Here is a 21,584-nt window from a genome sequence, read left to right on the forward strand (position 1 = left end):
CACTCATCCCCATCAACCTGAGCCAAAGATCCAGGAACCAGAGATACCACCCCCGAACCAACCGAGGCAACCCCAGGAATTAATAACCCCGAAGAACTGCCCGACAATACGCCACCCGAGCCCTCCGAAGGACCTCCCCGGGCAGCCACCCCTTCCGAAACCAACTCCTCCTGCAAGCGGTCCGGTGATAATATACCATTTCACTAGCCACCAAATTAATATCGATGGCCCGATCCAGAGCGCACTGCAAGTCCCGTAAAGGTCGCCGCTCATAAGCAACCTTTTCACTTCGGGAAGATCCCCACCCCCACGATTGTCCCAAGGCAAGGTCGGTTCATGACCGTGGTGTACATTAAAACAGAGAAAACCCCGTCGAGTGATGGACAGCACTATTGATGGCCAACTGATTCAAAGGCAGATTCTCATCCCATTAAGTATGGCAATTCCCCACATAAATACTGATCATCTCCCCCACTTCGTAAGATTAGACTAAGGATGATACGGCGTAGTTAACTTAGGCTTAATCCTCAGGAGTCGGCAAACATTCTTCCATAGCCCCGAAATAAACTGAGGACCATTATCCGACAGCAACGCCCTCATCGTACCATGTCGAGACACATATTGGACCAAAGCCTTACCCACCGATATAGCCGTAATATTTCGCACAGGAAAAATCTCGACATATTTAGTGAAATAATCGACGATCACCACCAGGGCCGTCTTTACGTGATTGGGGGCCCCTGGGCAAAGCGATACGCGGGGCCCCTAATAATTCCAGACAATTTCTTAAAGGCCTAGGTTTTTTTCTGCCTGCCCCCCTTTAAATTAACTTATTGGAGCACAAATACCCCGGTGGTAGGCCAACCGCTGAACATGTTGGCCTAATTTAAAGGGGGGCAGGCAGAAGAAAAACTAGGCTTTGAACCTCCAATGCAAAGTCCATCGTCGCCCTAATCTTCAAATATTGGTTCAAATAAAAAAATGCGACGGTCTACACCGTCTATATCACGAAAAGACATGTTTTAGATAGTTTAAAAATTTGTAAAATGTAAATAGACAATACTAATATTTAAAAAATGTGGAAAACAATATTTGTAAGATTCATCTTTTTCACCTTACAAAAGTTGAAAATGGGGCCCTCCAGAATCTTGGGGCCCTAGGGCAGTGCCCTATTTGCCCAATGGGAAAGACGGCACTGATCACCACCAAAAACCTATTCTGATTCCTGGTCACAGGAAGAGGACCCATCATGTCGATACCGACCAAACCCCCGGACAAAGCTTAGTAGAGGGCAGCATTAAGCCCGACTTTTTCACATTCAGGGGTTTATACTGCTGACAAATCTCGCAAAAACGCACATAGTCCCGGACTATAGTATAAAGCTTAGGGTGAAAATATCTAGCAGCCAACTTCTCGAAGGTAGCCGTACGCCCCCGATGACCAGATAAAGGATGATCGTGAAAAGCACGCAACAAGGATGCATGAACTGCCGGAGGAATCACTATTTTTGCTGGTTTAAACCCCTCAGCCCGCCGAAATAAAGAATCCTCCCTCACCTCGTAGGCCCTTTCGTCCGGTTCCAACCCACGTTCCAGGCAATCCCGAACTTCCACCCAAAAAGATTCCCGTTTCCGAGCCTCCCTTATCTCATCCAACGAAACCGGCCACATGGCCCCTCCGGCATTAGCCTCATTAAAAAACCATGGAATTAATACAGCCCACCTCAGGACCATCATGCCGATCTACACCATCGACAATATTGACCCCTTCACCGGAACCCAGAGGACAACGAGACAAAGCATCCGCGACCACATTATCCTTCCCCTTTCGATGGCATATGTTGAACGGTAAAAACTCTAATCGTGTACCGCCTTGAAGGCATATTTTTCCGAAGTACTGCGATTTATTTTTATTAAATTTACGGTCTTTTTTACCAGTTTTGTCGTTTAAAAACTCATGTAGCCGAAGGGCCCATTTCAACCGAAGGAGCCAACACAGTCCCCGATGATCAGAGATCACCGAAAATTCCCTCCCCTCCAGATAATACCGAAACTTTTCCACACAGGCGTACTATAATTTAACTCAGCCCCCCGTAACAACCGACTGACATAACCCAAAGGCACCTCCACCCCATTCTGAATTTGCGACAACATCCCCCCATGCCCTGGCCACTAGCGTCCGTCGTCACAAAAAATTTACCCTCAGGATCGGGTGTTCGCCACATGGCAGCTTCCGCAATCCGCGTTTTTAAACCAAGGAAAGCTTCCTCATGCTCCCTCTCTCAACGCCGTTTCTTTCCCTTTAACCCATTCAAAGGACCCGTCAGCGCCGCGAACTGAGGGATAAAACGAGAAAGCCACCGACACATACCGAGAAACCGCTGAACCTGGCTCAACTTTGTAGGCCGGGGAAACTCCTTAATAGCCTCAATCTTCGCAGGATCCAACCGCACCCCCTCAGAATTAACTTTATACCCAAGTAAGACAGTTTCCGACTGGGCGAAACTACATTTGTCCAACCGTAAAGGCAAACCCGCAAGACGAAGTTGAGAAAAAACATAACGTAGTGCCCGCATATGCTCCTTCCAGGTTAGCGAAGCTATGACGATATCGTCCAAATATACCGCAACCCCATACCTACGGGCATACCTCAGGACCTTATTTATTCAAGGCGATATAATTGACACAGAACCGCTTCTCCCCATTCTTGTTCTGTAATACCACAGGAGAGGCCCAAGTACTACTCGAAGGTCTAATCAACCCCTGCCTCAACAAGTCCGCCACATGAGTATCTATGATTTCATTATCCCTCTGACTCCACGGATAGGGCTGACCAGAAACCGGAACCGCCCCCGGCCTCAAACAAATACGAGTCATTTTGGAAAAAGGCGCAAGGAATTTAGAAATGTTTCAAAACAAACCAGACGACGCGAAAACAATGATATAAAATGAGAATAGTTGCAAAATTCCGTATGCAGTTGGCGCTAGTCGCGTTTGAACCCCTCCGTCTCGCGCGAGTTCACGGTCACTGACGAAACCGATTTCGCAGCTCTCCGCAACTCCTGTATACTTGTTTTATTCCTCCAAGATTAAAGGGGCTCCAAAGTTTGGTGGCAAAAAAAAAAGAAAATTGAGCATGATTTTCCTTCCTCCCAACCCCTCTGAGTCACTCGGCCTTGGCAGAGCTTGGAGGAATAAAACAAGTATACAGGAGTTGCGGAGAGCTGGGAAATCGATATCGTCAGTGAACGTGAACTCGCGCGAGACGGAGGGGTTCAAACGCGACTAGCGCCAACTGCATACGCTATTTTGCAACTATTATCATATTATATCATTGTTTTCGCGTCGTCTGGTTTGTTTTGAAATATTTCTAAATTCTTTGCGCCTTTTTCCAAAATGACTCGTATTTGCTTGGAGGAATAAAACAAACCAGACGACGCGAAAACAATGCTTTAAAATGAGAATAGTTTCAAAATTCCGAATGCAGTTGGCGCTAGTCGCGTTTGAACCCCTCCGTCTCGCGCGAGTTCTCGGTCCCTGACGAAACCGATTTCGCAGCTCTCCGCAACTCCTGTATACTTGTTTTATTCCTCCAAGGGCAGAGGCGGGCAGAGTTAACCCTAAATTTCGCACTTTTCTAACTTTACACACATTTTGCCACTGAACTTTGGAGCCCCTTTAACTAACTGGGCTTTATACTTATATTTGGAAGAGTGAATATGGTTGGTTAGTTTGTTACGTTTATTCGTGAAGGCGTGCCAAGTCAATTCAGACGGGGAGATACGAAATTCTCCAAACGCAGTACGCTTGTCTCTAATAAGTTTATCAATATTAAAAGTCGACCAAGGTTCCCGACGGAGCCCCGATCGCTTGTTGGGGAGTGAGGTAACTAATGGGACCCTATCGTCGCGAGCCTAAGCAACAAGGCAAATAAAGCTAGTCATCATCGCATTGAGGGACGGGGCAGTATGAACTGTAGACCAATCCTTCATTAAAAGGGAGGCACGAAAGATGTCATAATTCCCACGGTTATGGGCAAAACGCGCAGGCGGGTTGGGGGACCTAGCTAGGTAGCGCAGTTTTAACGCACAATGAGAAGGACAGGACGTCATGTTCACTTTTACCAAGCGGTGGAAGGTTGGCAAGATCATTAATGCAGTCCCAATCAAACGATAAAATTAAATCGAGTGTAGAGGGAAGGCTATCACTCCTTTGCCTGGTGGGGGAAAATACAAATTGTTGCAATTTACAAGAAAAGGCAGTGTCAAGGAGTCGTTTTTCGACCTACCGTACCCCTTTCGAAATGGAGACAGAGGTCCAATCAATACAGGGGGCATTAAAGTCGCCCATAATAACAATACGGTCGGCCGTTATGCTGACTATCTCAATAGTCGTTGCCTACGTAATTATCAAATACTGATTCCACTCCTTGGTTTATTTGCTATAGTAGCATTAATGGGGCTCCAAAGTTCGGTGGCAAAAAAAAAATTGAGCATGATTTTCCTTCCCCCCAACCCCTCACTCGGCCTTATCAGAGGCGGGCAGAGTTAACCGTAAATTTCGCACTTTACTGACTTTACACAAATTTTGCCACCGAACTTTGGAGCCCCTTTAACGTTTTCGGTAAGAAACCAACCAGGCACTAGACAAAGCATTTGACTACTAAAATAAATGCTCTGACTACCTAAATATCCATTAAAAATTAAAAATGACGAATATGGCGTATCAAAAGTTCATCATTCATCAATCCCATTTTATTTATAAAATCATATCATGTAACTCAAGTGATAATAATTTTAATTCTGACAGGTAAAGCCAAATGTTGGCTGTCCTTCTCGTTTTTATAGCCCCTTTTTACCTCCACTAGTCAGTGACTAGTGACTACTTAAATAAATTAAGATAGGAGGCTCACTAGTCAGGCCAAAGATAAATTAAAGGGGCTCCAAAGTTCGGTGGCAAAAAAAAAAGAAAATTGAGCATGCTTTTCCTTCCCCCCAACCCCTCACTCGGCCTTATCAGAGGCGGGCAGAGTTAACCGTAAATTTCGCACTTTACTGACTTTACACACATTTTGCCACCGAACTTTGGAGCCCCTTTAAACTCGTACCCTAGATTCGAAATCACTCTCTCGCGCATTGCCGATAGCGTTTACCCACTTCCCGCCGGAACTCAGAAAAAAATTCGCTCCATAGTTTGCGCCTTACCGCAACCGATGGAGCCCGATTTTTCTGAGGTCAAGTGCCGGAAAAGGGTAAACGCTTCGTAACAAAACCGTCAATGGGAAAGCTCTCAGTATTCGAATCTAGGGTACGAGTTTAAATTATCTTTGGTCAGGCTGACTACTAAAAAAATTTCCTTAAAATCCAACCCTAAAACCAACATATGCCCGCCTATGCCCAGTGGCGGCTTAAGAAGGCTGGGTTCCCGGGGCGGCGGCAGTGTTTTGTGACACCCCCCAGGACCGTGCAGAAGTTTTCGCGGGTCCGTCTTCTTCAAGTTTAATCGTTCTGATTTGCACCCCCCCCTCGAGCTTCTCCGATGGCACCCCCTTCTGCCCTATTACCCGGGGTGGACCGCCCCCCCCCCTTAGGCCGCCACTGCCTATGCCAGAACTATGCCACCTATGCTTTTAAGGGAGTATCCTAAAAGTCGTTAAAGGCAAAACATTATACCGAAAATATGGTAGTGGAAGCGGCACGTGTGGCGTGCCTTGATAACGTCGTAGGTAGCGGTACGGTGACCTATTTGTCAATGTTTGTTTTGGTTTCTGAGAATTGGCGCGTCAAATTGGAATGTATTTTTTGGAAATTTTTAAGAAATATTGTTCTGTTTTTACCGTAATTTATTAATTAATTTGAAGATACGTTAAGTGTACACGTAACCTGGAGCAAAAACTGTACGGATGGATGAAGAAACTAATGGTGAGGAATTAGACTAATTTTCTATTTCGTGGAGTTAAATTTAAATCCTCAGACGAGGCTTATAAAACATCATCTAGGAAACCGTTAAAATTTTGTGTAATTCTGTATAAAATAAATCTTTGGTTTTCTTAAACCGCGTCTTCCTCTTCTCTGAGCTATGCACCAGTCAGAGTGAACCTTTTCCCGTGGTTTTAGAGGGTAGATTTCCCTTTACATTCCTGAATCCTCCATAACTTATCATTGGAATTGTGCATGATCCAAAAAATATGAGAATACTACAGAGTTTTATAGTTACATTATTTCTTGAAACCTGTTTTCTTGGACAAAACTGGCATTCAAACCGACTTGCACAGGGCTTTAAGGTCTTGCATACCATGGCTTTAAAGCCATTAGTGCAAAAATAGGTATATTATTATGTTGTTAGTATTTTAAAATATCAAGTTGTTAGTAGTTTTTCCACTTTTAATCTAGCAATTTGCCTACTCAGTTTACATAGAGGCACGTAGCAAATGACACAAGAAGCTCATAAAGCGTTGGATTTTTTAATTGCAAGTATCTGCTTAGTAGATGAAAATCCAGATAGTTTTATGAGCTTCTGATGTTGGCCTCTATGTAAACTGAAAAAAAAAATTATACTAGTGATACTCATCTAAATTTCTGACAATATATCAGTCCTTGATATATAAAAATAATAATAGCGTTAAAAATCACGTTTGAGATTAATAATATATTTTGAAAAATTAAATGTAACATACATCAAAATTCTTTACTGTTTCCAAAAAAAGTCTAGAAATAAACCCAATGAAATCTGTGTGAAAATTGAATCTAAAACATACTCATCATAAAATAAACAGAAGTTAAAATTATACAGTTAAGCTATCAACAATCAGTTTGGGATTTCTAGAGTTACCTTTGGACTCAGTCCCATGGCATATACTAAAAACTTTGAACACTAACATAAGTGACATAAAAGAATAAGTAAGCTTATGATACAATATCAGATAGCAAATTACAGTTTGTTTCAAAGTGATTGAGTAATCACAAGTTTCAAAACCAGAATTTTTGGCAATAATTTCAGCCAGTTTTATGCAAGGAAATTAGATTTAAAATAGGGTTATGTCTTAAATTCCAAGGTTTCAATTCCCGAAGAGGTTTATTGAAGTAAATTTTAAGTTCCGATTGAATAATTCATTATTTGCCTAACATAAGGTTTTTTTTCATTCTAAGCAATTGAATTAATCCAATCTTATCTTAATAGCAAGATGGTTTACAATTGAATTTGTCTTATTATAGAGGCAAGATTTGCTCCAAAATGTATTTACATAATGATTCTTTGAAAATTGAGTTATTTTCAATTAAAAAATATCATAAACTTAAATTTTTTTCATAAAAAACTAAAAATGCTGGTCTATGTCATAGGCCCCTTTTGTAGTTATACACTCCTCTTCAAAGGGGATTGTTATAGACTTTAGAGTAGAACATTAGTGGTATTGTGGATGGGTTTTTTTTTATTAAATTGGGGTGGTCTCAATTTTTCTTCTTTGATGTTTGGAATTTGTAATTTTTTATTGTATGTTTCAGATACTGGTACTCTTGAATCAGAATCAAAACTTGTTCCTTGTTCTGTGTGTAGTAGAACTTTTCGTCCTGAAGCATTAGTATGTTTTTTCTTGACCCTTGTTTTTTACAATTTTTTTACTAGGCTCTTATTTTATTTTTTATTTGTTTCAGGAACGACATGAAAGAATCTGCCAGAAAACACTCACGAAGAAAAGAAAAGTTTTTGATTCGTCTAAAAAAAGAGCGGAAGGGACTGAATTGGAGTCCCTACCGAAATCCAAAGCTTCAGAATTAAAGAAATCGGTATGTTGATAATATTTGGTGCAACTTATTTTGTTATTCTAAACATAAATCCATTGTCTTTCTTTATTGATGAGGTACTTTATAATATACATTTTAGTGATGTTATTGTTAATTTTCCGGATAAATAAAATGAGGAAAATTTTCCGTAAATCAGAGAAATAGAAAATTTAAACATAAATTACTTTTTAAGGGTTTTTAATTTTTTTAACTTTTTATCGATATAAAATGTCTAATAACAGTAAACATACTACAAAACATTAATAGTGTTACATTGTTAATCAGTTTAAAGCTAGTATAGAGGTTTAGTTTTACCATAAGTATGACAATTAAAGAGATTTACAATCAAACTGATTTTCGTAGTTATTGCGTAATCAAGATGTTTTCTCAGCACACTTCCACTAAGCCGAAATATCTGGTTTCCGATAGATAGGCGGAATATTAGGCTAAAATGATAAAAATTAAAAACTTTTTCTCAGCGCCACAAGCTCATGTTTTCTATCACGCATGATTCGCACACGGGCTTTAAAACAAAGCCAAAGCCTTTCGCGATTCCAGAACGTTGTTTCCGATATTAGGCTTAAATTTTTATCAAAAGTAGTAATCCAAAATGGTAAGTCGCGAGACCAAGTCACAGCTTGAAGAGAGTATCAGTGCCGAAAAAAGGTTCAGTTAGAAAATTAGCATTAAAGCAATAGGAAGTGTCATACTTATTGTTATTAAGAGGTATTCAAAATCTGCACCTCCTAGTGTTTATGTTCTCAACTATGTATTTCTGAAATAAATTTTGCGAAATGCATTATGAATGCGCGAATGTTTTTAAACTTAGAACCATGCGGAAGAAATCTCCGCCGCGAGCCCTTAGCACCGTAGCGAAGGCTTATTCACAATTTTATCTCTTTAAAACATAAAATTAACACCGATCTTTGCAAAATTATTCATCAGAACCTAAAACAAATAAGAGTTGTGTTTCTGAAGGTATTTAATTTTGAAATTTGAGATTTAAATGCGTTTTGTGTGGCATTTATTAACCCGAGCGTGGCTGCTCTACCAAGTAAGAAAATATTTTAGATGTAGAAATTTTTAAAAAGATGTCACTAATGCCCTATTGTTGTACGTTAATTTTCAACTCTCATGGACAATGCTGTAAACATGAGGTTCTATGCTAGACCTTTACTTATGGGGATAGCCTTATGGTTTCTAATATTCCGTATAATACAATTTCACGCTTTAAATATTTCTTGTTATTAAAGGCTTTTCTTCAACATTTCCTTTTTCAGAAAGAAAAACCAAAGCCAAAATCCAACTGGCGGGAAAAACATCAAGAATTTATTCAGGCAATCAGGGCAGCCAAAGGAATTCCAAATAACAATGACAATGATGTTGAAATAAGTGGATCTTCCAAACCGATTTCTGTTCCAGTTGGTGTGTATTATTTTTTGTTCGTTCATGGGATCAGATTTAATTATAAAATGTTTTTTTTTTATAATTAAAGCGAGTGGTTTTAAATATATAAGTGAAGAAAAGTGTTTGAGAGGTTGATAATAAGGGTGTGCGAGTATAACTTTTTGGCTAGCGAGTCGAGTTTGAGTTTCAAAATTTTAGAGTTTGAGCTTGAAAAACTAAGCGAGCTTACGAGTTTTAATTTAACCCTTTTTTTAAGAACCGAGTTTCTAACGAGCTTGAAAATTATAGGCGAGTTTTGAATTTTTACTGAGTTCGAAAATTTTGAGCGATTTTAAAATTTTTACCCCCTAAAAGTTGTTTCAAAAGAGAAACGTTTTCCAACTTTACACGTTGAGCTAATATTTGAGTAATAAATATTGTTGTAGTTCTTTCCAAAACCAAACTGGAACTAAAACTTCCTCATGACTCATGGACCAATGGCGGGAACCAAAAACATATGACGTCAAATATTTTTAAGCGCCTTGATTGGTTGAAAATTGTGACGTCATAGGTTTTTAAAGTTTAAATTTACAACTGAGCATGCGCGCCCTATAAATTAGCAAATTGAGCACTCGGCAACACTTAAATTGACTGACTAGTTCTAAGCGAGCTTGACCTTGGCAAGTTTCTACAGAAGGCTTAGCGAGTTTCGAGCCGAGTACTCTATTCGAACTCGAACCCTTAGTTGAGAATAACCTATAAAAACATGTTAAAAGAAATTTTAAGAACACTTGGAATTATAGAATAGGTGATTCCAAAAAAGATCAGTGGTCACATGATTTGGCTACTTTTTGTCCTATGGTTAAAGTTGTAAGGCTTAAAGATTCCGTATTTATTGTGCGTTACAAAGTATTTGATTGCAACCTTTTTTTTTCATTTTCAACGTGCCCAAAAAGCTAGAGCCTCAATCTACTAATATATTAGAAGAATTAACTCTTTTATGTGTGTATTTGTCGATATTATATTTTGGAATCACCTATTGTAAATAGATTAGGTTATTTGGTAAATGCATGAAGAAAGGTGAGAAAATTCTAGTTGCCGATTTATTCTTTTTTTAAATACATTTAAATTTGATTTTTCAATGTATGAATTTTTGTCTTCACAAATTGATTATTAATGTGGGTGCAATGGTAATATAAACGAAATTTTAAATTTATTTTAATTAAATTAATTTTTAATTAAAAACTGAATTTAAATTTGTTTGCCATCAATTGAGTTTGCTAGAGTCATAGTCATTCTCCTTTAGTATAAGTAAATAGATTACGGCATTATAGGCTGCTTTTCATAAGGCAGTGTTTTAAATAACCAAAAGCTATAGTTACACCCCTTTTGGTTCACCGTTGAAACCTAGATAGGTAGCGGCTATAGCAGATAGTTATTCGTAAATTTGACATAAACAATGATACTTGCATTTTAATATAATTTTTGCATCGTTTGTTTATAAGTTTATTTAAGAGACCCATTTCTGTCGCGAATAATAATGATCTTACAAATGCAAACAAATAAGTTGTACATCTATTAATATTTCATTTGTTTTTTTTATGTTCAAGGATATATTCAATGTTCATCTTGCGGACGAAATTTTAGTGACAGAGCTGCAGACAGACATATTTCATGGTGTAAAGACCAAAAAAATAGAGTGGTCAAAAGTCCAGTATCAAATGATGCATCTGAGCGACTAAAAGCTCGAACGAAAGTAAATTTATTTTTCTGTAATAGCATGAAGACTGAAAAACCCTTCTATGCCAAACAGTATAACTATGAAAAATTTTGATTCCTGAATTTCGTAATTAGACAGCTTTGAATCTTCCCATGATTTTGGTTATTGCTTATCATTTTTATCAATTGTTTTTGGCAATTCAGTTTTAAAGAATTATATGTAATTTTTTTAGTACCGTGCTCCTCTTCCTGTTAAAAAAGTTCCATCAGCCAAGTCAGAAAATGTTGGTACGGGAACCAAACCAACTAGGACTCCATTACAAGATCAACAAAAATCACAACCAAAACCTGTTTTGTCAGATGCTACTGGTCAACGGAATGTCTTCCCACAGCAAAGACAGAAAAAAGTCGCAAAGCCACCTCAGAAACCAAAACCTCGGCCTGATAATAAGTATGATCAATAAATTATTAATTCTTAAAGTTAAAAAAGTTGTACCATATGTATGTATGTATGTATATATATATATATATATATTATATGTTCCATTAGTGTCAGTTAGTCAAATTAATTATTGTGTAGAGTGACCTAAATTGACAGAAAGATAACTCAAGTCTGAGTGAGAAACTTCGCAACTTGGTTAACTATGATGATGAGGCAACTAGCGCACAAACTGTGTGGTCATTCTAGAAATGCGGAAAATAGAACTAGACTCTCATGTAAAACTTGTACGCATTTAATGAATATTGTATAATATGAATTGATGTATGGCAATTTTTTCATTTGTGGTTCAAATATCAATTGTAAACCTTTTTGAAGCTAAAATAATTATTTATATGTTTTCAGTGCTAAAAAAAACATTGTGAAAAAAAGTGATGTAAGTCGTAGAACAGCAGTCAAGTCTGACATTGCAGCTCCTGTTTCTTCTCGTAACATAATGAAGTTCAAAGAAAAGTTTCCTAATCATGTTCACAGGCAAGTATTTTCTGAAGCAGTCATATCAATTTGTAGTCTAGTCACTATAGCTAAACAATTTATAAAAAGTAGGCTTGCCACTGAACTAGACCAGTCTAGTTTCAGGTTGGATTTAGGTTACTTCTAACTCAACCTGACCCGAAATGATAGTATACATTTTGCTCTGCAGTGCCATATCGGGCTAAACCCAACCTGACTTGAAATCATAGCATGCATTTGGCTTGCTGTTAAATTGGGTAAAAGCCAACCTGACGCATCAGGGTTTCAAATCAGTTTTGGGTTACTACAAACCTGACTTGACCTGATGGAAAGCCTAATAAAAAGAGGTGAACATTCTTAGATAATTAATGGTAGGCTTATGGTGTTTTTATTGGGCTTCTCCAAAACTGCTCTCAGCTTCCACTAGGGTCAAGTAAATTTTACATATGACGTCACTGTTCCATTAGAGTGTAATGTTCATTAATAATTTAAAGCCATGCGAGATTGATTTCGCATTGAGAAATTCCTTGTGTTTAGGAGCAGTATTTAAAGGACAATTTTAGGGGAAATTTTAAGTAAAGGCATAGCAAAGTTTTATACTCTTTATATGTTAAACAAGATGTACACGATATGTTGTATTTCATCTGGAAATATACTAACTTAATTTTTAATAAAATCTATAAATTTTCCAATTAAAAACTTCCGAACTTAAAAATAATAAAACCAATAATTTGCAGCTACTCAAAAATAATATTTTTCATCAAAATTTACTCGCAATCCCATTGTTCCTCTTGGAGCAATAGGATGCTGTAACAAGTGATTTTTAGTTTCACTAGTTGTCAGACAGGAGGTTCTTTTGTTAGAGTAGGGCTTGAACTTAGGATTGTTTCTTAATAACACCGTACATGAAAAACATAAATAAAATTTCCAGGTTTTATTTTACAAGTTATTTATATTGGTTTTCTATTTTTGTAAAATTGTTGTGTGCGTATAGAACTTTGATTGTTGATGAAAATGATGATGAATTTCGACAAGACTTGAGAGATCTACTCAGAAACAACACAGTCTTTTCTAAAGCACCACGTACCGTTCCTGGAGTTCGAACAGGTGGACAAATGAGCACAAGTGATTTTAGTAATCGTAATTTATACAAGTATGTTGAAATTTGGAACCTTAACTTATTTTAACAAATAATTTTCTTTCTACTCATTCTAAATTTATATATTTTTTTAAATGTATATGATATTGTCACATGTGATTTTAATACATTTCATTTTATATTTTTAGAAATAGTGGCATTGGTAATTCTGAAAACAGTGACTCCCTCGCACTACAGGATAGAATGAAAGAATTGGGCTTTGATATAGGGTAAGGCTTTAAATTCTGTTTAGAGTAAAAAAGTCTTGGAAGAAGCCAGGTTCTTGATTCCTGGGTGAAAACTCAGAACCACTCCTTCTGTGCTGAGTTTGCAAGATTTCTCCTCACTGGTTAAAGGGGTTTTCCCCCGAGTTTGTTCTTAGTTTCCCCTTTCTATAAAAACTTTTTGAGGTTAACAGTAATAGTATGGCCCCACCCTCCTAAGTATTGTGTAACCGGCTTCAATCCCTATTACAAATATTTAACGGGATTTACGAAGCCTTCGGTTTACAATTAATTACTTAAGTCGGGCTCAAAGATATTGGACTAGGCTTAATCGTAATTAACGAGGACTCAGGCTTAGTAGATCAAAAAAATAACTTTAATAAAAAATGTCAACTTACAATATAGTCGAGGCCGTCGACTTGTAGTTGAGACAACCCGGACGTAAAGAAAATCAACTTTTAAAATTGTTCAGGAAAATACCCTGATCGTCCAAGTATCAGCGGAGAGAGAGTTTAGTCTAACTCTTCCTATTATCTGAACGCGTGTCTTTTATACGTTTTAAACCAAACAAAAAAGGGGAGAACGTCACATGACTTCTCAAAAATTAAACTCCAGCGGCGGCGAGTTTGCAACGGGACGGGCGACATCTGGTGGAGGTTGCCCGAACCGTTGCAATTGTAATCTGACCAACGCTAGTGGCCATGCAAGGGCATAAATTATCTTGTAACCAGCTTCTATCCTTATTTACATATAATTAAAAACGGATAATCGAAGCCAACGGTTAGAATTTATTTATACTTAAGTCGGGGATCGGTTACGGTATTTGGCCTATCGTAATTAAACAATGAAGAGATTGAACCAGAAGCGAAGAGTTGAAAAGAAATGTTTTTAATTAAAACACACTTACAATATAGTAAAGCCCGTTGGCTTGTAAAGTTCTATGGCGCACCGACATTCCTTACAGGAATAATAAAATTTTTTGAGGCTCGCTGGTCTCGTTAACAAATTAAAGAAAATTATCTCTCTCTCTCTACTGACTACTGCCCTGTGAACCCGTTGTTCAGGGGTTTTTAAACTAAAAATTAAACGGCGTCGCGTGATGTAATATTCGCTTGGAGTGTTTTAGCGACGGAACGGTCGACATCTGGTGGATGGCGGCAGTACCGTTGCATCCTCCCCGCCTAAAAAAGAAACAAGGAGTACCGAGCGGAGGATTGAGTTATGAATAAGAATACATCAATTTGGAATGGTCGGGAAGGCACAACAGAAACAATGATATAATCGTACCCCATTCACTTAAAGCGTTTTTTTGGCAAGGCGGGGGCAGTTGTGTACACGATGGCCCTTTTGTCTGCATTTATAACAGGTCATGAGTGACTCGTCTATAATGTTCTGGTACATGGTAGCTGATGGTAGGGATCGGTAATGGCGTGCTTTTTGTCGTGGAGGCTGATTATGGTTGTTTTGTAATAAACGACAATTGCAAGCACCACATTTATGAGTAGCGCTAGCCATACTTGATCCAGGTGGGAATCGACTTGGAGAAAGAGATTGGTGACCCTGGCATGGCACTTCCGGAGGTTTTGGGATGCCTGATGGTTCACAGCGCTTGATTTGGTCTATAACCGATTTCCTTCCGCTAGTCGTTACGTGGTCTTCTGGTGAAGAGTGATGTTTTTGTTCTATGCCGTCCATTGGAGTGACCTCTTTGGCTTCGTCAGGGACTTCTTGGAATGGACTTAGTGGGAAATCATCCAATTGGTTTATGTCTATATCAGGGTTCAGTATTTCTGGGGAGCAAGGAGGAGTAAGAAGACCGGCGTTGACTATGTCTTGCCCATCGTCGGAGTTAAAATTAGTGAATTCATCTAGATCAATCTTTACACTACCACCATGGGTGTCAAGCCATTGATATTTCTTTGGTTGGTGGGGCAGAGTAATCCCCAATTTTGGGTAATGACGTAGTCCTCTGTTACCATCCAAACAGTAAGAGCAAGGACAGTATTGAAGTTGGACAGCTCATAGTACCCAGGGTCTGAATATTAGGAAGGAACGGGGGTCTTGAATAACCAGGACGTGGTTTTGATACGGCCTCTCAGGTAAATGAGAAGTCCGATTTTTCGAGATTGGTTAGTTTGTTAGTTTTTAGATATCGGTCGGATAATAATAGATATCCAATACGGTACGGGCCCTTTTTAAGTCACCGTCTTTCGGTAACACAGTTCCCGAATCCAACCCAGAGTCAGGAGTTTAAGCCACCTCTCATCGCCCTGCGGAGTGTCGACCTCTCGTGGTTGTTCATCAAGGTCTCCGGGCAGAGATGACTTAGACTGTGAGTCGGATTCACTGTCTGAAGAGGTTGATGATCGTGTCTCGACGTCTTCATGGCTAGGTTCCTTGGAATGCAGCAATTCCGCGGGTTGTTGGAACGTCGATTGTTGAAGATGGATCCCGGGATAGACCCAGTGCGTCTGTTGGTTCTTCATTTTCTGATTCGTCGTCCGTATGTACTGGATCAGAAGTTTCTGGAGCTGAGCCAGAAGGTTGGGCTTCACGAACGACGGCTTCCGTTTCATCAGGAATTATGACATGGAAATTCGTCCAATATAATTTCAGCTGACTAATGTGCTTCAGACCTCGGTTGATATTATTGCTGACCTTGCTCACGTCAATAACCACGCTCTGCTACCATATTGTAAATTGGTGGAATAATAACTACTGACTTAATGAAAAGTAATAAATAATTTATTAGTCTTAAGTTAATTTAGAGTTTCAAGTTATTAATGAGCGAGCAACTGGGGTATTACTGTTCAGTTGAACGTCTACTGAAGGTCTGCTCTCCTACATAGTTGCCAGCAACGCCTACATTATATTTAATATACACACCAGTCTAACAACACTTCGATTATGCTAAAGTACACCACAATATAACAACACTCCTACTTTATCATATTAGTAACAGATATTAGTTATGGCATCTTCTAGTTCGTACACTAGGGACGTGACATGTCGGATGACTCGATACGGCCCTTCCCATTTCGGACTTAATTTCGCGGCATGGGCTGCGTTCAACAACTCTAACAAAGCTAACCCTAACTATGCGAGTACTCGAATGCTAATCCTAACTATGCGAGTACTCTAATGATAACCCTAACTATGCGAGTACTCTAATGCTAACCCTAACTATGCGAGTACTCTAATGCTAACCCTAACTATGCGAGTACGCTAATGCTAACCCTAACTATGCGAGTACTCTAATGCTAACCCTAACTATGCGAGTACTCTAATGCTAACCCTAACTATGCGAGTACTCTAATGCTAACCCTAACTATGCGAGTACTCGAATGCTAACCCTAACTATGCGAGTACTAATTTTTAGGTAAACCTAAATACTTGAATACTCGAAAATAAAATAAAACTTTACTCGAAACTCGATAAGCGAAATTTTAAATACTCGAGACTCAACTTGAAACCCTTAAATTAAGACTCACACATGGCTAGAGACTGGATGTATGGCCAAGTGTGTGAGGCTAGGGGCAGATAAATACCGCTTCAATTCCCTAAGTTTTAACCCCCATAATTGAAAATATTCAATTGGCCAATATTTTTTTCCAAAACCTTGTTAAATCGAAAATATCAATGTCAAACTCTCAGAAACTAACTCAGTTCTTGTCTCCACAATAAATAAATTAAGCTAAGCCTAAAATCCTGGGCTCATTAGCGGTGAGCTAAGAAAATTTAAAATTGCACCATGGCCGCCTACATGCTCTCTCTCTCTCGGTGAGGGGGAGCTCACGCGGAATGAGCGCATGGGGGCGGCCATGGTCACACAAAGGAGAATAAGGTTTGCACGCTGTATAAAATCCTCCTTGGAAATCCAACTTACAAATTGTAGAAGGAAACATAGCTCCAAATCAGCGCCCCCCCTACGTGGCCACTTGCGTTGCCCTTTAATGGAATTAAAAATCTCTCAACAATTTGGTTGAGTCCTCTGATAATATGATATATCACAACCTCCCTTGCAATAAATGTAAATAATGTATAACAATTGTTTATGGAAAGATTTATGACAAACATCAAGTTTCTTTAACTTTTTTAAAGAGTGGACAAGAATGAATTAAACTTTAAATATATTTTCTTTTTTCAGTTGGGCCAAGAAGCTAAGTAACTGGGATACCAAAGTTCCAGACAATATGCCACAAATTGGTAGCAGTGAGAATACATTTGAGGTTAACAACAATGATCCTTGGGCCCCCATATCAGCTGGCGAAACTAGAGTCAGTACTGGTAACAGCAGCAGTGGAAGTGATAGCACTTTACCTCCAATTAGTAGAGGGAGTAGCGGCTCGGATATGGGAAATCGGCTACCTCGATTCTGTCATCAGTGTGGTACAAAATATCCAGTAACTGTTGCTAAGTACTGTTGCGAATGTGGGGCAAGGAGAGTAGCAAATGCGGCTGTTGTAACCTGAATTGATTAGGACTAAAGCTTTGGAAAGCTAATATTAATCAAAAAATATTGTGAAAAATACACGACTTTGGATAAGTCCGAAAATGTATTGGACTGTGTTTATACCAGAATGTCTAAAAAATAATTAGGTAGTGGTTGGGGCTAGTTTGTAAATTTAATGAGATTGGAGGTTCTAATTGGGCACCTGCTGGATTTTATATCATTATTGATGTTAATTAGTAATATTCTTGTTGGCAGTTTCTCCTGATAGGGCATGTACAGCAAAATACCAATACAATAACGCACGTCTAATTTTTATTTTTGAATGGCTATTCTTCTCATACAGGCTGGGAGGCAGTTTAAACAGTTTTTACTTAATAGATAGCAGCTTAAAAATAACCACAATGTTGCTGGATGTCAGTGTTGATTTAACTAGTTTTTGTGGCAATTTCAGTTTCTTAGGTTCATTTACTTCGGATATTATGTTATGAACCTTTTCATATTAATCCACTAATATAGTGTTTAAGTAGCTTATGTTGATGGAACAAGTCACGTATGCAGCTGATATAAAGATGGAAGGTTAATATGCTATAGTTAGTTGCTTAAAGGTAAAACGTGTTTGTTGTTTTCCTTAAAACATTTTTGTTGAAACTGATACGAAAAGTGTTTTCTCTAGAACGCTGTATTTAAAACAAAAGTTTCCAAACCATAAGAATACCCTTGCTATAATACCATTTCCATCTCAGTTTGGTTCAAATGTTATTCTCCGATCTAATACAGTTTTGTAATTTTTCAATAATAACCATTCCATTTTACAAACTTCTTCCCATTCTCAACCATTACTGAAGTTAATGTTAAGGGTTGTCACAGGTCAGTGAAATCAGGCAATTTTCAGAATTTGTAAGAAGTCAGGGAATTTAAATTTAAAAATTTTATAAGGTAATTTTACTATAGTGATAATTTTTTAGTTCCTTAGAAAATCTAACTTTTTTAAAAGTTTTAATTGTTAAAACAGAACTTTTATACCAAAATATAATTTGAAGAAAATTTATTAACTTTCAATAAAAAAATATAAAGTCAGAAAATGACTAAAATTTGGCCTTAAAAAGGGGATTTGAATGTGAAATTATTAGGGCAACCCTGTAATTAAAATTGAAATACCCAGGTTGCCGGGACATGGAAAATTCATTACCATGAATCTTAAAATTGCCCATTAATTATATTAGTGGTCAAAACGAGTCTAGGTGGCGTAACGGCGGCAGCTTCTCTGAGGTAGCGCATATGATCTAGAGTCTGCTACAATCAAACTAAAAAGTCATAAGAACGAGGTTTTGAAAAAGGCTTTCCAAAATATAAGCCAACAATGTAAAAATTATATTTAATGTAAATATCATTATTTATAAAGTCAAATTTACGAATAACGTTGAAAATGGTGAACCAAAGGGGGCGGAGTTTTTGGTTGCGAATATTTACCATGGGAAATGGTAAAATACCTTTTACATGCAGCTTTTAGTTAATGTAATGTTACTCTAAATGTGTGTTGACTGAATGTCAAACATAGTTAGTCTAACAGAGAGCTACCAGTTGACTATTCCAATCTCTTATGGAGTGTATTTTTTCATTCTAGCCCCAACTAAAGCTATTTTAACATGTTAGGTTTTATTACTTAAATTATGTACATAAAAAGTTGTTGTTCGAAGTTTTATGTAGTGTACCATTGTTCTACTCTAGTCATTTTTAATCACATCAAAATAATCGTGATATATATACACATCCATTCACTTTTCACATGATACTGGTCAATTTACAACATTTTCTAGTCTCAAACAGTTTTAATATACAATGAGTATAAAGGTAGACATAGTTTTTCTTTGTCATTTGAATTATAGAATCACCTTATTAAATTAAATAGTTACCTTAAAATGTTTAGCTCAATTTAATTTATTCAAAAAATATTGCTGGTATACATTTTATTTAATAGTAAAAATAAAAAGGACAAAGTCTGGGACAGAGCTGACATTCGTATGTAATTAAATTTGAGTCATTCCCCTTTTTAAATCCAGAATTGATTACCCTTCGGTGGGGTGTTCATGTCTTGTCACGCTTTTATGTCAAATAATGTGTGTCTGGAAACATTGTTTTAAATATTGGTTAGAAAAACTATCCCAGAACCTCTTGAACACTAAACTACTTTGTTTCATTAAAACATGTCAAACACAACAAAAGATACAATAACTAAAGTTAAGTCCAAAAAATTGTTCCTTTTTTTAAATTTTTGGCGTAAATGTTGCCTGGTTTGTTAAAAAAAAGTGGTTTGTTAAGTAATGTAGTTTCATAAATCAAAGTAAAAACAATATATTCTAATTAAATGTTTATGTAATTGTAAGTAACTAGTAGTTCATATATTCCCAGGAAGATATATTAGAGTAGACTGTGGCTGTGTCCGCTCTTTATACAGTTAATAGGGATTGGCAGCCCTGCATGATATCGACTGACTGACCTAGATCCGTTTTTAGCCGTAGGACTTGGATTAGGCTTTATCCTCCAAGGGTAGGAGTTGGCGGAAAGGAAGGTCCGTCGAGAAAATACAATATAGGCTACGTTCAGTAACGCTCAACGGTGAGTCCGTTGAGCATTTTGGAAACCGGTTTCTTACTGTACGGATTTCAACGAAATTTCGTTTGACGTCACGATTATCATCTGATGAGCATAGTAGTCATCGGCGTGAAGAGCAGGTTTTTCCGATGAATGACGTCATAGTGATTTAATGGGGATTATGTGCAATGGCGTCTCATAATCAGTCATTCTCACCGGGATTGACCTATTACAAAGATAATTTAAACTCGTACCCTAGATTCGAAATCACTCTCTCGCGCGTTGTCGATAGCGTTTACTCACTTCCCGCTGGAACTCAGAAAAAAATCGCTCCATGGTTTGCGGCTTACCGCAACCAATGGAGCCCGATTTTTCTGAGGTCACGTGCCGGAAAAGGGTAAACGCTTCGTAACAAAACCGTCAATGGGAAAGCTCTCAGTATTCGAATCTAGGGTACGAGTTTAAATTATCTTTGCCTAGTATTAGCTGGATTTTCCAATACAGTAGTAATTGCGATTCCCTGATTTATTTTTTTAGATAGCTTTTAGGGTGTACCAAATTAGTATCGTTTTCTTCTAATACATGTATATCATCATTAACAAGTTCATTAACTAATAGAAACAACAATTTTTGTTTTTCGCTTATTTTCATGACCAGAAAAAGTAGACGACGCCATTGAGCTAAGAAACCGGACTTAAAAATAAACCGTACAGTAACACCCTACGTCACATAGGGTGTTACTGTAGGGGTTTTTTTTTTTACGAAAACGGATTGAATCCGTTGAGCAATCGTTGAGCGTTACTGAACGTAGACAAATTGTCAGTGGAATATTTATTATATCATTTGGTAGGTTAATTAACGTTTAATTATCGCCAACTTTACATTAATTTCAATGGGGCGGGGAAAAAACTTAACCAAGTTACGCGCGAGCTCGCCACGAGAGGTGCTGCGTGTCATTTTCGTTTGAAACCGACAAAGCCTATAACAATTAATGTAAGTAATTAAATTTTTATATAATTTCTTTAAAATATTACTCTATGTTGTACAAGATTGAAGTATTTAAATTCACCGGGAATTACCGCTCTCTCCCTAAATGTATATCTAGGTATATGCGTGAACTTTGAGCCCGCTTGTTTCGAAAATAATACGATAAAATATATCTTTTAAGGCTTTTTTGGGTTTCTTTTAAATTCATTTACTATGGAAAAATGGTAATCAAATATTTTTTCTAAAAACGATTTGTTAATTTACTTTTAATCATCGCTACATTTACATTAGCGTCAACGGGAATTGTTTTTTTTAACCAAGTTACGCTCGCCCCGGTGAGTCTTAACTGTGAA

At 37.8% G+C, this 21,584-nt stretch overlaps 1 protein-coding gene across 2 annotated transcripts; it reads left to right on the top strand.

Moving 5' to 3' along the window:
* Positions 1-5,611: 5,611 nt before the first annotated feature.
* LOC149943190 (uncharacterized) lies at positions 5,612-19,962 on the top strand. Of its 2 annotated transcripts, XR_016481235.1 has the most exons (11): positions 5,612-5,920; positions 7,502-7,578; positions 7,652-7,783; positions 9,061-9,205; positions 10,777-10,922; positions 11,119-11,336; positions 11,730-11,858; positions 12,832-12,990; positions 13,125-13,205; positions 17,347-19,629; positions 19,663-19,962. XR_016481235.1 is itself a non-coding variant. In XM_090178172.1 (10 exons), exons 1-10 carry the CDS (start codon positions 5,902-5,904, stop codon positions 17,669-17,671), a joined length of 1,431 nt encoding a protein of 476 aa, XP_090034298.1. In that variant the 5' UTR covers positions 5,612-5,901; the 3' UTR covers positions 17,672-19,962. The 2 variants fall into 2 exon arrangements, 1 of the variants encoding a protein (XP_090034298.1); XM_090178172.1 differs by having other exon boundaries at positions 17,347-19,962.
* Positions 19,963-21,584: the final 1,622 nt, after the last annotated feature.

The sequence above is a fragment of the Leiobunum rupestre genome, chromosome 6 (assembly GCF_980474605.1).
Source record: "Leiobunum rupestre chromosome 6, qqLeiRupe1.1.hap1, whole genome shotgun sequence".
In the NCBI taxonomy this organism is placed as follows: Eukaryota; Metazoa; Arthropoda; class Arachnida; order Opiliones; family Sclerosomatidae; genus Leiobunum; species Leiobunum rupestre.

Bases quoted from the DNA above. Each gene is read 5' to 3' on its own strand.
- LOC149943190 (XM_090178172.1), top strand. The intron at 7,579-7,651 runs GTATGTTTTTTC...TATTTGTTTCAG, and splicing joins CTTTTCGTCCTGAAGCATTA to GAACGACATGAAAGAATCTG. The intron at 12,991-13,124 runs GTATGTTGAAAT...TTATATTTTTAG, and splicing joins AGTAATCGTAATTTATACAA to AAATAGTGGCATTGGTAATT.